At 37.3% G+C, this 19,155-nt stretch overlaps 1 protein-coding gene across 1 annotated transcript in view; it reads right to left on the reverse strand.

Annotated features, from left to right (window-relative positions):
* Positions 1–19,155, reverse strand: part of KIAA0825 (KIAA0825 ortholog) — a 394,719-nt gene that overhangs the window by 241,217 nt on the left and 134,347 nt on the right. Inside the window, exon 13 of the mRNA XM_024746984.1 lies at positions 9,471–9,581. Within this exon, the coding sequence (XP_024602752.1) occupies positions 9,471–9,581 (111 nt within the window). The remainder of the gene's footprint in view (positions 1–9,470; positions 9,582–19,155) is intronic.

Here is a 19,155-nt window from a genome sequence, read left to right on the forward strand (position 1 = left end):
GTGTCCCCACATCCTCTTGCCCTTACCACTCAGTTGACAATAGCCTACCTTTTGCTGTCAGAACCTGCATTTCTCTACCTTCCAGCAAGACAGGTTGGAAGTGCCAGCAAATTAACACCTCCAGAGCAGCCTTCAACCAACGATGGATGAAAATTGCTAATAAATTCCTCAGCATCCTTGTTGCCCTGGTGGGAAAACTCTGAGATGTGCCTTTCCCACTGGCTCCAAGAATTTCCCCTGAAGGTATAAGTTCTAGTTACTCCTGTGGTAGTTGGCTTGATTACACTAATCTTTATTTGCTGTCTTTCTTTCTTTGTCTCATTTATTCATTCCCCTCTAGTGTTTCGTCCACTTAGAAAATAAACTAATTTCACTTCAATCCTTGTCTCAGGGTCTGCTTCTTGGGGAAATGCAAAATAAGACATGCATGTAGACACTTAGGACTCATCTCACTTAATGTACGTTTCAGGAATATTGGGAAAATAGTCCAAGGTCATTTCGTTAATAAATATGGCAACTGGACTTTGAACCCAGGTTTTTCTGACTTCAGAACCCATGATTATTCCACTACTCCATGTTTCCTTCCATTCAACCTGGTTGATATTTGGTGGGTAAGTTGCAGTTTCCAGCATTGAGGATGTTTGGCTCTATTCAACCTCCTGACTGAGGATACCATGTTTTTGACTCAAACTCGGGTTTGTGGTCTCAAGGCTGATTCCCAAATTGGAGCCATGTTATTTAAGGTATCTAGGGACTGATTTTGACCAGATGGTTCCTGTCACGGATTACTGGGCCAAATTTATGCCAGAGACCATAGTTACATGATTCAGAGAACAAAGGCAAGGGCATAACTAAAGAGAAATTGAGAGTGAAAGCCCTAAAGTGGGATAATGAAAGCAGAGGAGGAAAAGCTCCGTACTACTATACTACTTTTGCCTTTCCAAAACTAATCCTTCCAAATCTTTCTGGGAAGACAAATATTTAAAACAGTTCTAACATTTTCTCTTTAGTACCTGGGGAAAAAAGCTGAGGGGGGAAAACAGAAACCCAAAGTATTTTCTTCATCACTTTAATCAAGAATGTGCAAAATATATGTAGTTATAACATTGAAAATGTTTGCATATATTCTAATCTCTATAATGGGTATAGCCATGTCTCTATGATATTTATAATTAGAGATGATTCAATAAATAGAAATAAGACAGGGTTCACCTGCATGTTTATATATAGGATTTGCCTTGATTTTTAATAACTTTGTCCACTGAGGTAAACTGATACTCTTAAAGAGTCTCAGTTTTTCAGAGTTGATGGTATCCACACTACCTGGTATGCAACTTAAAGGATAGGCATTCAACCTGTGAGGATGTGAATTATTTCTTGATTTTAGTAAATTAAACTTTTTCACTTGGGATGACCCCATTTCTCGAAAATCACCCAAAGATATATTAGTGCCCCAAACTCATAGCCCTAACTCCACACTTTCGTGTTACACAGGTTAATGTACCTTATTTCTAAAAATACACAAGAATCTAATTTTAATTTTAAAAATAATGTTGATATTACATGTCAGCCACCACTTTTGGACTCCCCCAAAAGTGCTATTCTAGCACCTGAGTCAATAAGACACTGGAGACTACTAAATCACTTAACCATCCCTTTAGAGGAGCAGAAGTTATCTCTCTGGAGCCTTTAACTATTATTGGTCTTTGTCTACCAGATAATAAATATCCTGTTACAGGAGTTCAAGAAAGGTCTCCCCTGGCATCACACTTCTGATAAGTGCAGAGACTCAATGAGAAAATAGTTCAATATTCTTTCCACTTTACCATACTTGGAGCTGGTCCTCTTAACATGTTTGGATAATTGATAAGACCTTCCACTTTCTGAAACATACAGCTCTTTACTAACACAGCAGTACTGAATGATTGTTTAGTAAGCACTTACGTGATGGGTGCCTTGTAGGCACATTAGCTAATTAAATCCTCGTAACTCTGCCATGAGAATATCTCAGAAGCTAAGGGAAGAAGATGTTTCAAGATGGGGGAAGTAGACAATGGTATTATGTGCTGTTTTCAAGTAGATCAGTAAGATCATACTGTATTTATGTCTTAACTTCCTCACAAAAATATAAACTATTTAACTTTCTAAATCACAAAACTATACAGGTCTGCAAACCTTGTCTGTCTAATGTGAAAACCTATAGTTGTTTCTTATTATCTCATTGCTGGTTCCATTGCTATATTCTTATTTATATAATACCTTTAAACCATAATAGAAAAGGAAAGATATGCAGAAATATCTAGCTATATCAAGTAACCAGCTCACCTGACATTTTCACTTCTTTTAGTAACTGGTCCACAAACATATGACTTTTTCTCTGAAAATCTTTTCAAAGATCCAGCTGCTTGTCCATCCACACTCTGGAACAGCCATGTTAGAGCTTTGGTGTTCAAAAGCTCCCATTACTTCTCCCCTGGCTGTTGGCTCCAGGTCAAAGCTTGGCACCTCATCAGAGTACAAGTTCTCTAAGCTTTTCTCTTCAGTCCTATGGAACAGCCTGACAGCAGCAGCTGGAAGACCAAAGTTCTCTTTTGTCCTCCTCCCCAGATGTTCTCTCCTGAGGATACTAGAAGCCACCTCCCCAACAAGAGCTTTCTTCCCATCACTGAGCTTGACCACTCAGATCAAATGTTTGAAAAGAGTTAAAAGTACCATTTAATGTGGCAATATCTGAAACAATACTACAATAACTCATTTGTTCCTTAATTCACTTAGTCATTAAACCAATATTTGTTGGCTGATTTCTGTGTGCAAGGCCATGGAGACACAACAGTAAGTAAAAAACAAACTCATTGTTTTTACAGAATTCAGCAGGGAATACATGCATGGTTTAAACGGTCATACAAATAAAGATAAAATTACAACTATAAAAACTCAATCAAGAAAAAGCAAAAGATGCTATTAGAAGATGTACGAGAAGAAGTAAGCTAGTCTTTGGGGTTGATGAAAGGCTTCCCTACAGAAGTCACACTGGAACTGAGATAGGAAGATACATTGACATTACTAGATGAAAGGGGAAGAAGATCTTTCAGGGAAAGGGAAAAGCATGTGCAAAGATCCTTTGGCAGAATGGTACATTTCATGGCAAGGAAATGTAAAAAAGGTTAATGTGTTCGGAGCAAAATCACAGGGTAGTGTGGTATCAGAAGAGGTTGCAGAGGAGGGTAAGCCACATCTATGTAGGTTTTACAGGCCATGGTAAATGTTTTGTGTATGCTTAAGGATAAAGGGGAATTCATGGAGGGCCATGAGCTATAAGTGTGAAATGATAAAACTTAGTTTTGAAAATAGATTTTGGTTTGAGAAGTCTCTGGCTATACTTTGGAGAATATTGGAGTCAACATATACACAGGAGGAAACCAAGGAGTCACTGCAGTAGTCAGAAGAGAGGTGACGCACTAAGGCAAAGGTGGTACTATGGAGAACAGATATTAGGAGCTAAAATTAACGAGAGTTAGTAATGAACTGGATCTAGTAGAAGAGGAAGAGGGAGGTATTCAGGTTGCCTTCTGGTCTCTGCCTTATACAATCACATGCAGGTACAATTAATCAAAGTGGGGGAAAATGAAAGAGGATTAATTTGGAGGGGAGTGTCCTAAGTTCAATTTTTGTCATGTTGAGTTTGAGGTGTCTCGTGCTCACCAGGTATAAACCTGAAGAAGACATTCATGTACGATTCACACCCATGAATATATAGGTCTGTAGTCCTAGAAGAGACTGAAAGCAGAGATTTGAATTGGGGGCCACTTAAAAAGTACATGAAACCACAGACATGTGTGAGTTCACCTACAAAAGGTTCTATGATCGAGTGCTAAAGATGTTCAATATTTAATAGCCAGGCCAAAGTAGATGAACCTGCAAAGAAATTTTATCGGCTATCTCTTCCCTCACCACTTACACCTAGCATATGCCTTACTTGGAGAAAAATTTTAAAATGCATTTATTGAAAGAATGAATGAACACATCTTGGTAAACTGCGTAAATGGGAAGACCCACATAGCATATAATAACATGAAGCCAAAGGTAGCTTAATATTTAGGGAGGGGAAAAAAGCATATAAGTCCAAAACAGGATTACATTGAGTAAAACCATAATGGAAACAAAAGCATAGTAGAAAGAAATGTCCAGAGCTCAGAATGGACTGGCCATGAATCAAAACATCATGTTGTCATCATAAAAGAAAATGAGCAGTGTAAAATGAATGGACTGTTCACGCACACTGATTATGCTACTTGGATTCAGTGTCCAGTTATGACCTCCTTAGCTAAGGAAGACCTGAAAAGTATTTGGAACTACTGAAAGAACCACAAGATGATGAAAGTTGGGAAAATAATAAAAAAAAACTTTATAATGCAACAGTATAATTGACTAAGATAGTATTCTTTCTTGAACATTTATATGAAAGTACAGTGTGCTGTCATAGTATTAACACTGAGATGAATATATTCTCCACATACCTTAGTTTAATCTAGCATGAAACTGATTGCCCTTTCTAAATCAACTCACATTGTTAGCCTGTAACACTGCTTGGGATAATGAATATAGTATATTTTACTTATTGCTTTGAAAATACATATATTTTCCCTAAAGAAAACTCTTCTAAACTCTATTCCAGGATTTCTAGGAGAACATGAAAAATTCTATTTTTACCAATTTATATACTTGGTAGGCATTCTCTAGTAACCCTATAGACAAATTTACAGTGCATACAACTATTTATGCATCTCTAACTCTTATTGTAAGTCTTAATTTCATGTCCTCCTTGCTCTGTTTCTTCCTTCTCACCTATATTTAATTCATTATCTTAATATATTTAATACTATTAAAAGCCAACTTAAGTCTTTCTGAAACAATGCACAGGTGTAAATAAATGAGCAAACAGGTGACTAAATTACTAAGATACGTCATAATATTAAATATTTTAGTCTCATCCTCACACTTTCCAAAAAAACAGCATAATGTATTTTTAGTTTATCATCATTCAACCCATGTGTATTTCCCTGAACAGTTCATTTTAGTTGCTAAGGTGAGGAATGGAGTTTTGGAGGATAATTTACGGGTGAAAAACACACAGCAACAGCTGATTTATGTGAGGAAATGGATGGAAAGGTAAAGATTTTTAAGGTCACATGATGGTGGTCTAGGAATTCCCATTGCAATGCTTGACAAATGCAAATAAATAAGTTGAGTTGTTTTGAAACTACTTTTATTGCTATCCTGGGTTCCTCTGTTCTGAACATGTTGGATCATGAATCACATGGATCATGTCTTTCTGTGCAGATTATATGGAACTGTTAGAGAGAATAACTGCCAGAAAGTCAGGGTAGAATGGTTCATACTGTACTTACATGAAGAATTTAAAAAGGCAAGATAGAGAACCAAAGGCATTTCAGGAGAGAAAACTACATAAATAAAGGCTCAAAGTTGAGAGTAAGCAATAAATAAAAGTTAAAATTGTAGAATAACTGTGTCTTAAAGACAAGAAAGAAGACTGACAACTGGAGCAGAGAAGAGTGTTGGGTGCTCCAGGAAACAAGCCAGGCAGTGTGGGAGAAGCAGAAGCTACTGTAGGTTCTTGAGCAGTAGAATGGTGTAACAAAAACAGTTTTTAAAACATATTAAATAATAGTAAGATGGACCAGGGTTGTTGCCATGGGTTGTAGAGAAAGACTGCTTCTAAGAGAACTGTGGGAATGAATCAACTGAACATGATAATACAGTAGGAATAGGCAACAAGCAGCTCAATATGGAAAGCAGAATCAAGATTCTATCCTTGAAGTGTTTAAGAATGATGTGTTCCTTATAGGAAAGACACCATGGTTAGGGGACAAGGAAAGAGTGAAAAGAAGGATCTGTTGAAGACATTATGCTGGGTTTCCAGTAATACAGTGGGTCATTCAAGAAATATGGGCAGCCGGACATAGAATGTTGGGGTAAAGGAAGTGCCCAGAGCTAGAAATCCTCTGTAGGGCGGTTACAGGGTAATACATGTGAATCAAAGAGCATTTTAAAAAATGAGGTTTCTTTTTTCTTTTAAATTTTTTTAATCTTAATAAAATTAAGCTGCTTTCATTATAGGAAATTTGGAAAGTGCCCAGATAAAAATTAAAATTGCTTACAATCCTACCATATAAACATGTAAACTATAAGCTCTCTAGCATAGAGTTTTGCTTTTTTTTTTTTTTTTTTTTTCAGGTACGTGGGCCTCTCACTGTTGTGGCCTCTCCCGTTGCGGAGCACAGGCTCCGGACGCGCAGGCTCAGCAGCCATGGCTCACGGGCCCAACCACTCCACGGCATGTGGGATCTTCCCGGACCGGGGCACGAACCCGCATCCCCTGCATCGGCAGGAGGACTCTCAACCACTGCGTCACCAAGGAAGCCCCTAGCGTAGAGTTTTTATATCCTTTCAATATTTGTTTTTCTCTACATACTTTTAAAATGCTATGTGTAGAGTAGTATGGCATAGTTCAACACTTCTCAATTGTGTGCTACCTTGCAATAATTGTTCATCCCCTGGGAAATGGGGGCTCCCATATGATGCAAGTTTGGGGAATCTGCCTACTAGATCCCTCCCTTGGAGATAAACACTATACATTAGTATATCAGGGCTCCTGCAAGTCGAATGATAAAGAGACTTTACATAATTAATAACTGACAATCTTAGATTTTTCTTGCATGACTGTTAACGTCATCCTGAACTGCTCTCCCTCTGAAAGGTGGAGGTGCAGCTGTCAGGAGCTCGGGCTTTGGAAGCAGACAAGCCGAGGTTCAGAGTCTGCCTCCCAGATTTGTTCTCTTCAGAAAGTTGCTACCTGCACATCACTTTACTCTCCATGAAAGAAGCACATGACTACTTATTTCAAAGACTGGTGTGAGGTTTGAAAAAGATAATGTATATGAAGCACTGGGCATGTCAGGTTCACAGTTATCACTCTAAAAACTAGGCTGGCTTTGATTACTACAACATTACTAACCTGCAGTTTTCCTTTGAGTATAAATCACAATGATTTGTCATTTAATATTTTTCAAAATCAACCTTTTTAACGACGCCACAGTAGTCTATCGCATGGCTAATCCATAGGTGATTTGTCTAATTCCATACTGTGAGACATTTATTTCCATGTTTTCCTTTTACAAATAATGCTTCGATGAATATCCTTGAATATAAAACTTTCTCAGCAGCTCTGATTAATTCCTTATGATTGATTCCTAGCAATGGAATTGCTGATAAAGGGCCATAAATATTTTTAAGGTTTTCTTTTTTTGCGGTACGCGGGCCTCTCACTGCTGTGGCCTCTCCCGTTGTGGAGCACAGGCTCCAGACGCGCAGGCTCAGCGGCCATGGCTCACGGGCCTAGCCGCTTCCGCGGCATGTGGGATCTTCCCGGACCGGGGCACGAACCCGTGTCCCATGCATCGGCAGGTGGACTCTCAACCACTGCGCCACCAGGGAAGCCCTATTTTTAAGATTTTTGATACAGTTTTATTATATTGCTCTCCAGAAAACTTGTATCAAATTGCATTTCCACTGTGGGCTGAGCAGTCACCACCATGTTCTAATCTTTGCATTAGGATAATAGTGAAGATTGATGGCTACAATCAAGCAGAAAGAAAGAAAAGTCTTATTACACTTACGTTTGCTTTAGGTATAGAAAAGAGAAAGAAGTTAAATATAAGAAGCTATTTGAAAGATAAACCCATTTACACGCTGACTTCCCAGGCCTCTAGATGGGCTGAACAGAGCAAGCCTGGAGGTGGAAGTCTTATCAGCTATGCTTAAAGAGGTAACTCCATTGGTTATAGAGTAAGATAAAAGCAGGCAATAAAAATAGATTAAACAGGTGGTGCAGTGGTTGAGAGTTCGCCTGCCAATGCAGGGGGCACGGGTTCGTGTCCCGGTCTGGGAAGATCCCACATGCCGCGGAGCGGCTGGGCCCGTGAGCCATGGCCACTGAGCCTGCGCGTCCAGAGCCCGTGCTCCGCAACGGGAGAGGCCACAAGAGTGAGAGGCCCGCGTACCGGGAAAAAAAAAAAAAAAGAAAGAGATTAAACAAATGTGATAGTAACATGGAGAACAAATATGTTTAGAAGTTTGGGAACTCATCAAAAGGAAACAGGTTGTTTGTTTAACTCACACTGTAAAAGATCCAGTTGTTTAATGTGTTACCTTTGCAATAACAAATATTAAAGTCAGCTATTTAATCCTTAAAGACGTAAGAGGTATTTACATGACAGCTGCAGTGTATGGAGGTGACAGAGTATTAAGGGTGTTCCATTTCTTTCTTTCTTCAAAAAATATTTATTTATTTATTTACTTATTTGGCTGCGCTGGGTCTTTAGTTGCCGCACATGGGATTTAGTTCCCTGACCAGGGATCAAACCTGGGCCCCCTGAATTGCGAGCGCAAAGTCTTAACCACTGTACCACCAGGGAAGTCCCAGGGTGTTCCCTTTCTAGGAATCAGTCATAAGGAATTGTTCATAGATGTTGAAAATGTTTTATATGTAAGTGAAGTAACAACAATACTCTGAGGTCCTTGAAGGTAGGAGGGCAAATGTCTCATTGATCTTGGATTTCCCGTTACGTATATGAGGACAGGCACATGATAGGTAAACAGTATATGTTTATTGTGTCTATAGAGACTTGTGTATGAGGTTTTCATACCCTCTTTTTACGAGTAGGACTCTTGTTCCTCAAGAGAGAGATACAGTCAGTCAATTTAGATAGTGAAATCACGAATAGTGTATTTCTAAGATGAATCAAGAATGTGTAGGGATTAACAATATTCTCCTACAGCTATACATGATATATTTATTCACAGATACCAAGGAAAGCTACTTTCCTATGATATATTCAGCAAAGAATCAAACTGACATTCCACGTAATGCCACAAAATGTCATCAAATTACTCTGGAAGTACATTTCTTGCTTTAAATGATTTTTCTTATGTTTAAATGCCATTAATTAAATAATAAAAGTGAAAGACCCTATTCATAATTTTTAAAGTTACTCCTCTCTCAACTTTTTCCTCAGGCTCTGAGTTAGTCACATGAATTATCCCATATTACTGCTTTTTTTTTGACAATTAGCTGGAGAACTGTCAAATCCCCAGTCATAGATCAAGAAGGATGAATTTTAAAATGGCTAGGCAATTAGCTAAAATAACACTAAATTCCAAAAATTCACATTTTTCCATTACTTTAGTAAAACTATGTTAGTGGAATGATTATGAGGCCTGTATCTTGGTTTCTTGAGCTAAAGAAAGAAATATACTCTTTACTTACCTGCGTAGTGTCAAAAGTTTTAATTTCTTTTTGTAAGATGTATTTACCTCCATGGATAAAAGTTTCTATTAAACTTCAAAGGAATCAAAGAATTATAGATGGTGTAGTTTTTAGAGGTTCTCACCTGAGTAAAGAAGGGTAGAAATGTGATATGCAAGAAAGCCAATGCAATGGTTGCTTGAAAAATGGCTTTAAGGAATCTGAGGCAGAATCGTCCATGCCATGCTGAAAAGTCCTAGGGAAATAAAAATCATTATTTCAGAATATACAGGGGACATTAACTATGAAGACCATCAAAATTTATTTTTCCTAAAAAAAATAAAAAAATAAAATAAAAAAAAATAAAAAAAAAATTAAAAAAAAAAAAAAAAAAAAATTTATTTTTCCTTAGTATTCAAAGTTAATGATTTTACACAAAACAATATTGTGCTAGAATGGACAACGCACCCACTTCATCCACTTGGTATTTACAATTTAATAGGTGATTCAGAGGCCTCTCTGCAACAACCATTACACTTGGGAAGGTATGACAATACCATTATCATTTAATTTTAAAAATTCCCATTATAAAATTTGTCAAAAATAAATGTATGAAGAATAGTAAAATGAATACCACGTATGTCTCCCTCCCTCAATCTGAATCCAATAAATGTCAATATTTTGTCATTTTTGCTTCGTTAATGCAAAAATGTTTAGCATAAAGGTACCTCTTTTTACTCTTTAAAGTGATTTATAAATACTAAACAATTAATGAGAATTTACAATTAATTTTGTATGCTCCTAAGGGCCTACAGAAGGCGGGTAAAGAAGAATTTAACTGTAAAATACACGACTGTGATTTCAAAATTAGAACAATTTGGCCAGAATATCTGGTCTACAACTATCTTTGGAGAAGTAACTATAACATTTTTCTACGTTGGCCCAAATTCAACAATAAATCTTGAGGTAATAAGAAAGGATTTGTTACATAAAATCTTTAGTAGATAGCTTGGCTAATAAAATTTTTATAATAACAGAAGACTATATTTGCCTACATGGAGTTAAGAGTCACAACTGGGAACATTTTAGAAATAGAATTGTTTGAAGTGGTGCTATCTCTCTTCATCTAAAGTACAGCAGCAATAGCATCTTTTAAATAAGAGGTAGAACGGAATTTGACTCTGAAAACCCACCCCTCTCTTTTCATCCTACAGCCTGCTTCTTGTATCCTCACATTTCCAAATTTGACCTGCCTCTCCACTGTTTGTCTCTCCAAGTAGAACACCTTCTAATTAAATACATGTTGACATTTTTTAGATTTTTAATAGATCATCTCCTCTCTGAAAGCCATTTCCTCACTAAATTTCAGACAGAACAAAATTCCATAAATAGGCTCCAAAATGAGGCTGTCCTATTTCCATCCCATACTTTCCACTGTGTGAACTAGAGAAGCAGGCATGAGCTAGGTCAGGACACCAGGACATGCTTTTCTAAGGAGTCTGGACTTTGTATTAGCAATGAGGAATCACTGAAGAGTTTATAGCATAAGAGTTTTATCAGCTATTTTACATTTTAGGAAACTCACTTGTGCACTAGTGAGGAGAGCTGATTGGAGATTAGGGCTGGAGGAAGGGAGATAATGAAGATGATATTTCGGTAGACCAGGCAGAAGAAGACAAAGTCCTAAACCAAAGTAAGAAGCATAAGAGATCGTGTGTATGGGACAAATATAAAAAGAAATAAAATTAATAGAATTAACAATATTCATTCTCTAATGATATGGGGTTGGAGGCAGCAAAAGGGAGGAGGTAGAAGGCAGAAGGGTTAAGATAAAAGAAGTCTGGACGACTTGCAGGTGCTTTCCTTAGTTTTAGATATGCTGAGAGGGTTGCAGACTCCAGTAGGAATTTGGATTTACTGATCCAGCATATACAAGAGACATTTGGATTGATGATACTGATATGTAAGTCACTAGCATAATGGTGAAGCCATGGGAATGGGTGAATTCACCCAAAGAAACAGTGTAAGATGAAAAGATGGACAAGGATGGAACTCTGGAACACACCAACATTTAAAGGGTGAGGTGAGAAAAAGAAGCACTCAAATGAAGCAGAAGGAATCATCAGAGAAGTAGGCAAAGAGCCAGGAGAAGGTGATGTTAGGGTTAGAGAAATGGCCAATAATGTCATAAGCTGCAGAGAGGGTAAGTGAATGGAGGGACAAAACTTGTAAAGATAGCAATTGGGTGTGCATGGATGACCTAGCCCATGTGGTTTGTTTAGCATGATGAGGGCAGCTGCAGTATATTGAGTAAATGGTAGGTGCAAAAGTGGAGACAATGAGCACAAACTCTGTTTTAGAAGGGAGGCACAGTAATAAAGATGGAATATTTTTTAATACAAGAGAGTCTTGGGGAGAAGAACCAGAGACTAAGGCCATGACGTAGGAGGTAAATGTCATCAAGAGCTCAGGTGAAAAGATTTGCTGTGGTTGGGAAAAAAGACTCACTGATCACCAGTCAAAGGATGTAAAGGTAAGTAAGAATCAAGATAATTATTAAGAATGGAGATGAGAAGTTAAAGTACATACATGATGGTCTGGGTTTCTCAGAGAAGTAAAGGAGAAGGCCACCTTCTAGCAAATAGTGGGATGGGACAAGGTGGAGGGTTTGGCCAAAGTGAAGAAGGATGAAAGAGGGAGTTACCCAGAGACAGGACAAGGGGTAGGATTGTCAAAGGGTACAAAAGCACAGCTGAGTGATTTTTGCCAACAGTGTTCCAGAGGCTGAACAGAGAGTCCAAGAGAGTGAGGGCGCAGGAGAGGGACACGCACTAGCAAGGGAGCTAGGAAGAGGAAGGTGCTGGTATAATGTGAGAGGAGGTACAGTTAAGGAGTCTGGAAAAAAAGGCTGTCTCAAAGAAAGTGACGTACTTGGGGAAAAGGATGGGACAAGAGCTGAGTTTGATGAGAGAGAAGGAGGAACTAGAGGCTTTGGTATCATAGCCTCTGCCTACTTTTCCACCTACCTCTTTGAGCCCTTTGCATAAATCCCCATTTGTCCAGTTATCTGCAGGGGGTAGGGGGCACCTTATTTCTCCAAGAATGAATACCTTACCTAGAATGCCCTCTCTGCCATGTTCAACTGGCTCCATAGATGGCTCTACCTCAAAACCTTATCTGATAAGTCTTCCCTGACCACCCTGTCTAAAATATTTCCCTTCTCACCACTCCATCCCTCGCTATGCTCTTATTTGGCTTTGCTTCTTCTTAGGACTTAACTCTACCTCTGATCCTTTTACATTCACTTTTTGCTGCCTGCTCCATACCCAAGGGGAGGGTCATGGAAGATCATAAATGCACCTGCCTGAGTATGTGCAGGACCTCTGGAGCCAGATAGCCTGGGTGTGTACCTTGGGTGGGCTCTTTATTAGATGTGTAATGTTGTTTGGCAATTAATTTTGCTTCAGTTTTCTCATTTGTAAGATGGGGATAATAATAATCACCTCACAGGGTCAGTGTGATGATTGAGATAATGCATAAAACCCTTTAGCCAAGTGCCTTGTACATAAGAAGGGCTCAACAAATGTAAGGTAGTATCAGTATGATAACGACAGTTGCAAATACTTCTTAACAAGGTCTACAACTACCTCAGAACTGACATGGAATTCCTAATAGTCTAAACAGTTGTCTAGGTACAGTTTTATTCTCAAGATTAGAAAAAATAATGGAGGATCTAATAATAATGGAATGGCTATTTGGTGCCAAAATTTCTTAGGCTACAAACCATTGGCAATGCAATACTTCCCAGAACATTTCTGCCAGTCCCTAAACTCTTTTCCTCCACTGAGAGTTGCACTGGTAATAGTAAGGTTATCTGGCGATAATGAAATATTATGGCAGATGTTTATGGTCTCAGAGGGGGTGGGATCTGTATGAGCATTTAATTCCACAGCAAGATCCCAAATTAGTTTCATTATTCTGGAGAGTATAACAGGGTGAAAATTGGCCTACAAGCCTCCATGGGAGAATGAAATGATGATCTAGCTATTAGATACCCTCTAATGATGTTTTGGTATACAGTTAAAAGAGAAGATGCTCTAAATAAATCATAGTGGAGACTAAAATACAATCATATGAGCCACAGAATTACATTTTCCACAAGACATAAAAGAATTTTGATATAGCAAATGTGAATACTCCTTTAAACAAAAGTAATTGTCCAGAGGTTGAAGCAGAATACATTTCTTCACATTTCCAAATTAGCGGCCTGTAAAGACAGCTTTGCCTAAAGGGAAAAATATAAATTTGGGGAAAACACCTTGCCTTTGCCTTTCCTCCAACATCATGCCCCTTCTCTATTATTAACATCATACTGGCTCTGGGCTGATCACACCACCCGACGTGAGCACACTATCCCAGATTCTGTCTCTTTTGGGTCCCTGATCTACAATTATGTTGCCTTCTTTCCTTTTTTCATTATCAAAACTGATTGACTCCTTGAGCTTATGTAGCCAGCTGCTGCTAGCATGAAATAAATTCAGTGCACATCAAAAGTGAGATAAACTGATATGCTAAAATGAGTTAGCTGGGTTTTATGCTTCTCTTGTGCCACCCTGCTTTTGGCTGCCCTCCCAGAAGAAATGTGTCTCATAATATGATGCTAACGGAATAAATCTCCAGGATGGAATAGAGGTAGCCCAAGGATGTAAGTTCCACAGGGGCAGAGGGGTCAGGTCAGATATCTTATATCATCTGTGGCTACCATGGTGCCCAACCCAGTGGAGGTACGCAATAAATAAAAATAACAAGAGACCATAACTTCAGAAGAAGTAGAATTAGGTTTGAAGTTGAACTATTGAGACAACACTGGAATACTTGAGATGACTGAGGACATATGAGACTTTCTGATGCCCCTAAAATCATAGCCAACTAACCATGAATATGCAGAGATAACCAAATTCAATCTACTTTACCATTTTAAACATAATTCTAAGTCACTGCTTTTCTTTCATAAAGCAGTGTTACCCCTGGGACTATAAGTTGCTGCCTCAATGTCATTAACTTTAAGACACAAGGTAAGATACTTGGAGTACAGTATGGTTCCCTGCATTTCTCCTGCCCCTGGCTTGTGTTTCTTATGATGAAAATAACTCTTTGAGGTTAGAAAATGATGATTTGAAGTTAGAAAATGACTGGCACAATGCTTGGCCTATAGAAAGTACACTGTAAATACTGGTTAAAAAAAAAAAAAGGAGTGAATAAATAGAAGGTATTGTCAGACCCTGCTTAGTAGAAAGGAGGATGAATTTGGGGGGCATCTGTGAAGTCAGTCTTGGGTGGTACACAGACAAGGCACAGACTGAGAACAGGACATATGGTGAAGAGACTGAACCAGACTTGACCCCAGAGTACAGGGCAGGAACCAGCTAGTCAGAGATTCAGGGCACTGGTCTTCTCCAAAATTAACAACTAGCCGTTTACCAACGTTTTACCTTATTAAGACCACACATAAAGCTGTTTGATTTTAGTTCTTTCTTTTGATAGAGATTTCCCTCAAAAATAATGTTTAGAGGGAAACGTACAAAGGGAGTCATTTAATCTAAACAAAATGGCTAAGAGAACTACCTCTGTTTTCTGGATCATTTTGCATTCTGCCAGACACCTTTTTTTTTTTACATTTTACATACTTTTATTTCTATTTCCATCTAATCTATATTCATTTTTAACAGCTTTATTGAGATATATAATTCACATACCACAAAATTTACTCATTTTAAGTACACAACTAAATGATTTCTACTATATTCAGAGCTGTGCAACTTTCACCACTATCTAATTTTATAACATTTTAATTAGGCTCAGAAGAAACCCTGTACCCATTAGCAGGTACTATCCATTCTTCCCTCCTCTCAGCCTCTGACAACCACTAATCTACTCTCTGTCTCTGTGGATTTGCTTATTCTGGAAGTTTCTAGTAAACTGAGTCACACAATATGTGCTCTCACATGTCTGGCTTTCTTCACTTAGCATGCAGGTTTTGAAGTTCATCCCTGTTGCAGCATCTGTCAGTACTCCATTTCTTTTTTTTTTTGCGGTACGCAGGCCTCTCACTGTTGTGGCCTGTCCCGTTGCGGAGCACAGGCTCCGGACGCGCAGGCTCAGCGGCCATGGCTCACGGGCCCAGCCGCTCTGCGGCATGTGGGATCCTCCTAGACCGGGGCACGAACCTGTGTCCCCTGCATCGGCAGGCGGACTCTCAACCACTGTGCCACCAGGGAAGCCCAGTACTCCATTTCTTTTTATGGCTGAATAATATTCTACTGTATGTATATGCCACATACTGTTTTCTATTCACCAGCTGATGGACATTTGGGTTCTTCCCACTTTGTGCTGCTATGAACACTTGTGTACAAATCTTTACATGGACATATGTTTGCATTTCTTTTGTGTACGTACCTAGGAGTAAAATTACTGCATCATAGGACCATATGCTCAACATTTTACATGAGCATCCCTATGCTTAACATTTTGAGGAACTACCTGTTTCAAGCGTGCCAGACATGCTTGAAGTATGAAAAACAAAGTTTTAGTCCAACACTTTCTGTTTTGTAAGGGACAGTGAAATAATTTCATATAACTAAAGAAATAAACAAGCTAAGACAATAACTTTAAAACACCTAGTACTAGTTTGAAACTGAACTACAGACAAAGAACTGAAATACCTTAGAGTTTAGTGATTCAAAAGCCATGAGAATGATAACAAGTGACCCCCAAAAGACAGGTCTGCTGTTCCTTGGCTTAGTGATCAACATTCTGACCTATTGCTGATGACTCCAACCTTTGCCTGGTATGTTGGTACTTGTACTGAAATTCATTCTTCCATGTTATTAAATGATGTAACATTGGGGACAATCAACTTTCAAAAAATTTCCATTTTTAGTTTTTATATAACACATCAAAATATTCTGGAGATATAACATTCAATTTTAACATTAAAAATTTTTTCAGACTTTCCTAAATTACTCGGGGGTGAATATTTCATCTTGTTCACTGCTGTATCCTTTGTGTTTAATCCTGGTGCTTAATTATAGGGCCTAGGGAGGCAACAACATTTGTCGAATTGAAACTAAATTGCATTTACCTAAAATTCTAAAAATTAATTTTAATTTGCTATATTAAAACTAACATTCTACACAAGCAAAATGCAATACGTGAAATCACTGTCTGGGTATGTGTGTGAACGTGCATTGAGTACACTTTGAAAGTGCAGTTTAACTGCCTTTACAGAAGAAGATAAGTATAACTACACGTGATAAGCATTTTGGAAAATACATGGTGAATGTTTTCTGTTTCAGCAGGTTTCTTTCCCTGGAGGACAAAGGGAGTACTCCTTTTACAACATTCTAACAGAAATCTTCAAAGGAGAGTTAAAAAAGAACACACATTTTTGCAAACAGGCTTCATTCTTTCTGAAAAGATTTAAAAATCATATTTCTGCCCTGGGATTTAGTAGTCCTATGCTAAGCTCAGGAAGGAAAATACAGTCAGTTTATCTGTCAGAACTACTTGGAATAAAGGCAGTCACCTTCAAAAAAGGTATATCACATAGAGTAACAAATGTCAGGCATAGTTTATAAAAATTCAATGCTATCAACATCTGATTGCTACTCTTCACCAATTCCTCAAAGCATACAGTTTAATTTTTAAATGTGAGACAGAGATACAATTTTTTTCTAAAATACTAATAATATGACAACTTCATATCCTGGCTGTGAAAAGAAGCTAATAAGTCAATAGGGTTCTTGCAACATACATACACTTTTTTTTTCCTATTTGGTGAGGAACATGTTGCCCTGTAGATTTTCTTTGTCAATACAAAGAGAAATATATTTTAAAGATTAGATTTATACTTTAGGAAAGCAATAATAAATTTTATATCAACATGAATGGATACAATCTGTGAAAATTTTTATGATCTGAGAAATAATAAAAAAATTAAAGTATGTATAGAATTTTGTTCATGCTTCAAAGCAATACCACTATCTATGTTTTATATTAAGAAAACCAGAGGCAGTGCTTGGTATAAAATGTTCTGCAATCCTGGTTGAAATTAGCAATTTAAATTTGTTGAATGAGGTTACAGTGCAATATCTAATGCACAAATCACAGAGATTTGAATACTTGCATAGTTGTTTTAAAATGTATCAAAAGGCCACAGGTTAACAATAATGAATGTATGTTATATTATCATTATTAAAATATGCAATCTTTTATAATAATTTATTTGTTTTACAAATGCATTGGGGGGTTAAAATTTTTCTATTCATCTGTGACAGACCATGAAATTCAATATTGCTCACCATGACCAATCCATGAAATTTGTCAACTTTGTTCCTGATTTTCACAGGGCCTTCCCCTTAGATGAAATGACCCATTGAACTAAGAGCATAGTTATTTTTTCATCTATGGTAAATCAGTTTAGTTTACTAGGATTTATTATAGGCTTCAGACCTTGAGCTTTTTATGAGTATGCACCATTTTGTACATAATCCCAAATTTATGGCAATTTATCTCACTATTTCTTTCCCTTTCTGAAAGAATTCTCCATTTCTAAAATGAGTTCTCAATGGTAAGGTTGCCAGAAGAAGCAATCTGTAAACAATGGGTCTGTTGAAAGTCAAGGAGTGGGTGAAAATTATAGGGAAATTGAAATCAAACTAGTTAATTACTCTTAGAATTTCTAACACAAAAGTCTTAAAATTTACTGGAAATCAAGATTTATATATTGCCTTTACCAGCATAGTGCAGAAACATACTTTACCTAATTTATTCTAAGAAACAGAAATGTGTATAATTTTTACTATCCAAGAAACTAAGAATATGCAATATCTAGTCTTTCAAGATAAAGTGACTATTTTGGAGGAGGGTTTAAACAAAACTATATTAACGTTTTATTACAAGATTTACTCTAATCTCTTTTATAATATTACAAATTTGAATGAAATAAACCAGAAAAGTAGTTCAAAAATTTTAATTTCCCTAAATCTTATTTGTTTAGCTAAGTAAAATATTTCAACATTTAAAAAATGTAATTACTTGTTCCTATTTCCACTGACTGCCATTACTAGCTCAGTCACTAAAGTCTAATACTAAAAATGCAAATCTATGGCAGAGTAACTGAAAGTATGGGACCATGAGGTCTCTTCCAGATTTGAGAATATTTTATTTTATTTATTTTTTTTGGCCGCACTACACAGCATGTGGTATCTTAGTTCCCTGACCAGGGATCGAACCCACGCCCCCCTGCAGTGGAAGCACAGAGTCTTAACCACTGGACCACCAAGGAAGTCCCTTGAGAATATTTTACAATCATTTAAAAATATTTTTTATTAGAGAAAATCACCTTATATCAAATTAAAAATTAAAAAATATTTTTAAAAGACACGCAAAGCCATTGGATATGATTTATTATTTCACAGAGTAATCAAGCTATGACTGAAATAACCAATCCATTAATATAATTTGATCATTTAAACAACTCAAATAGTGATGCTCGAAATGATCCTGCTTGTACTGGAGCCTTATCAACTGAATAGGATCGACCAATAGAGATATACCACATTACTAGGACCAAATTACTCTGAGAATGAAGAAACCCTTGTTGGTTAGTGTTTGTTTTGTAAAATGGCTCACCTCATACCAAAAACGCACTTCAATAAATTTCTACTTGCTACTTCACACAATTCAGTAAGTAGCATGAAAATAACTCTGTTAAATCACATTAATTTATATACCATAATAGCTAAAAAGAAAATATATCTGATACTTAC

This window comes from Neophocaena asiaeorientalis, unplaced genomic scaffold (genome assembly GCF_003031525.2).
Source record: "Neophocaena asiaeorientalis asiaeorientalis breed wild unplaced genomic scaffold, Neophocaena_asiaeorientalis_V1.1 scaffold550, whole genome shotgun sequence".
Classification (NCBI taxonomy): Eukaryota; Metazoa; Chordata; class Mammalia; order Artiodactyla; family Phocoenidae; genus Neophocaena; species Neophocaena asiaeorientalis.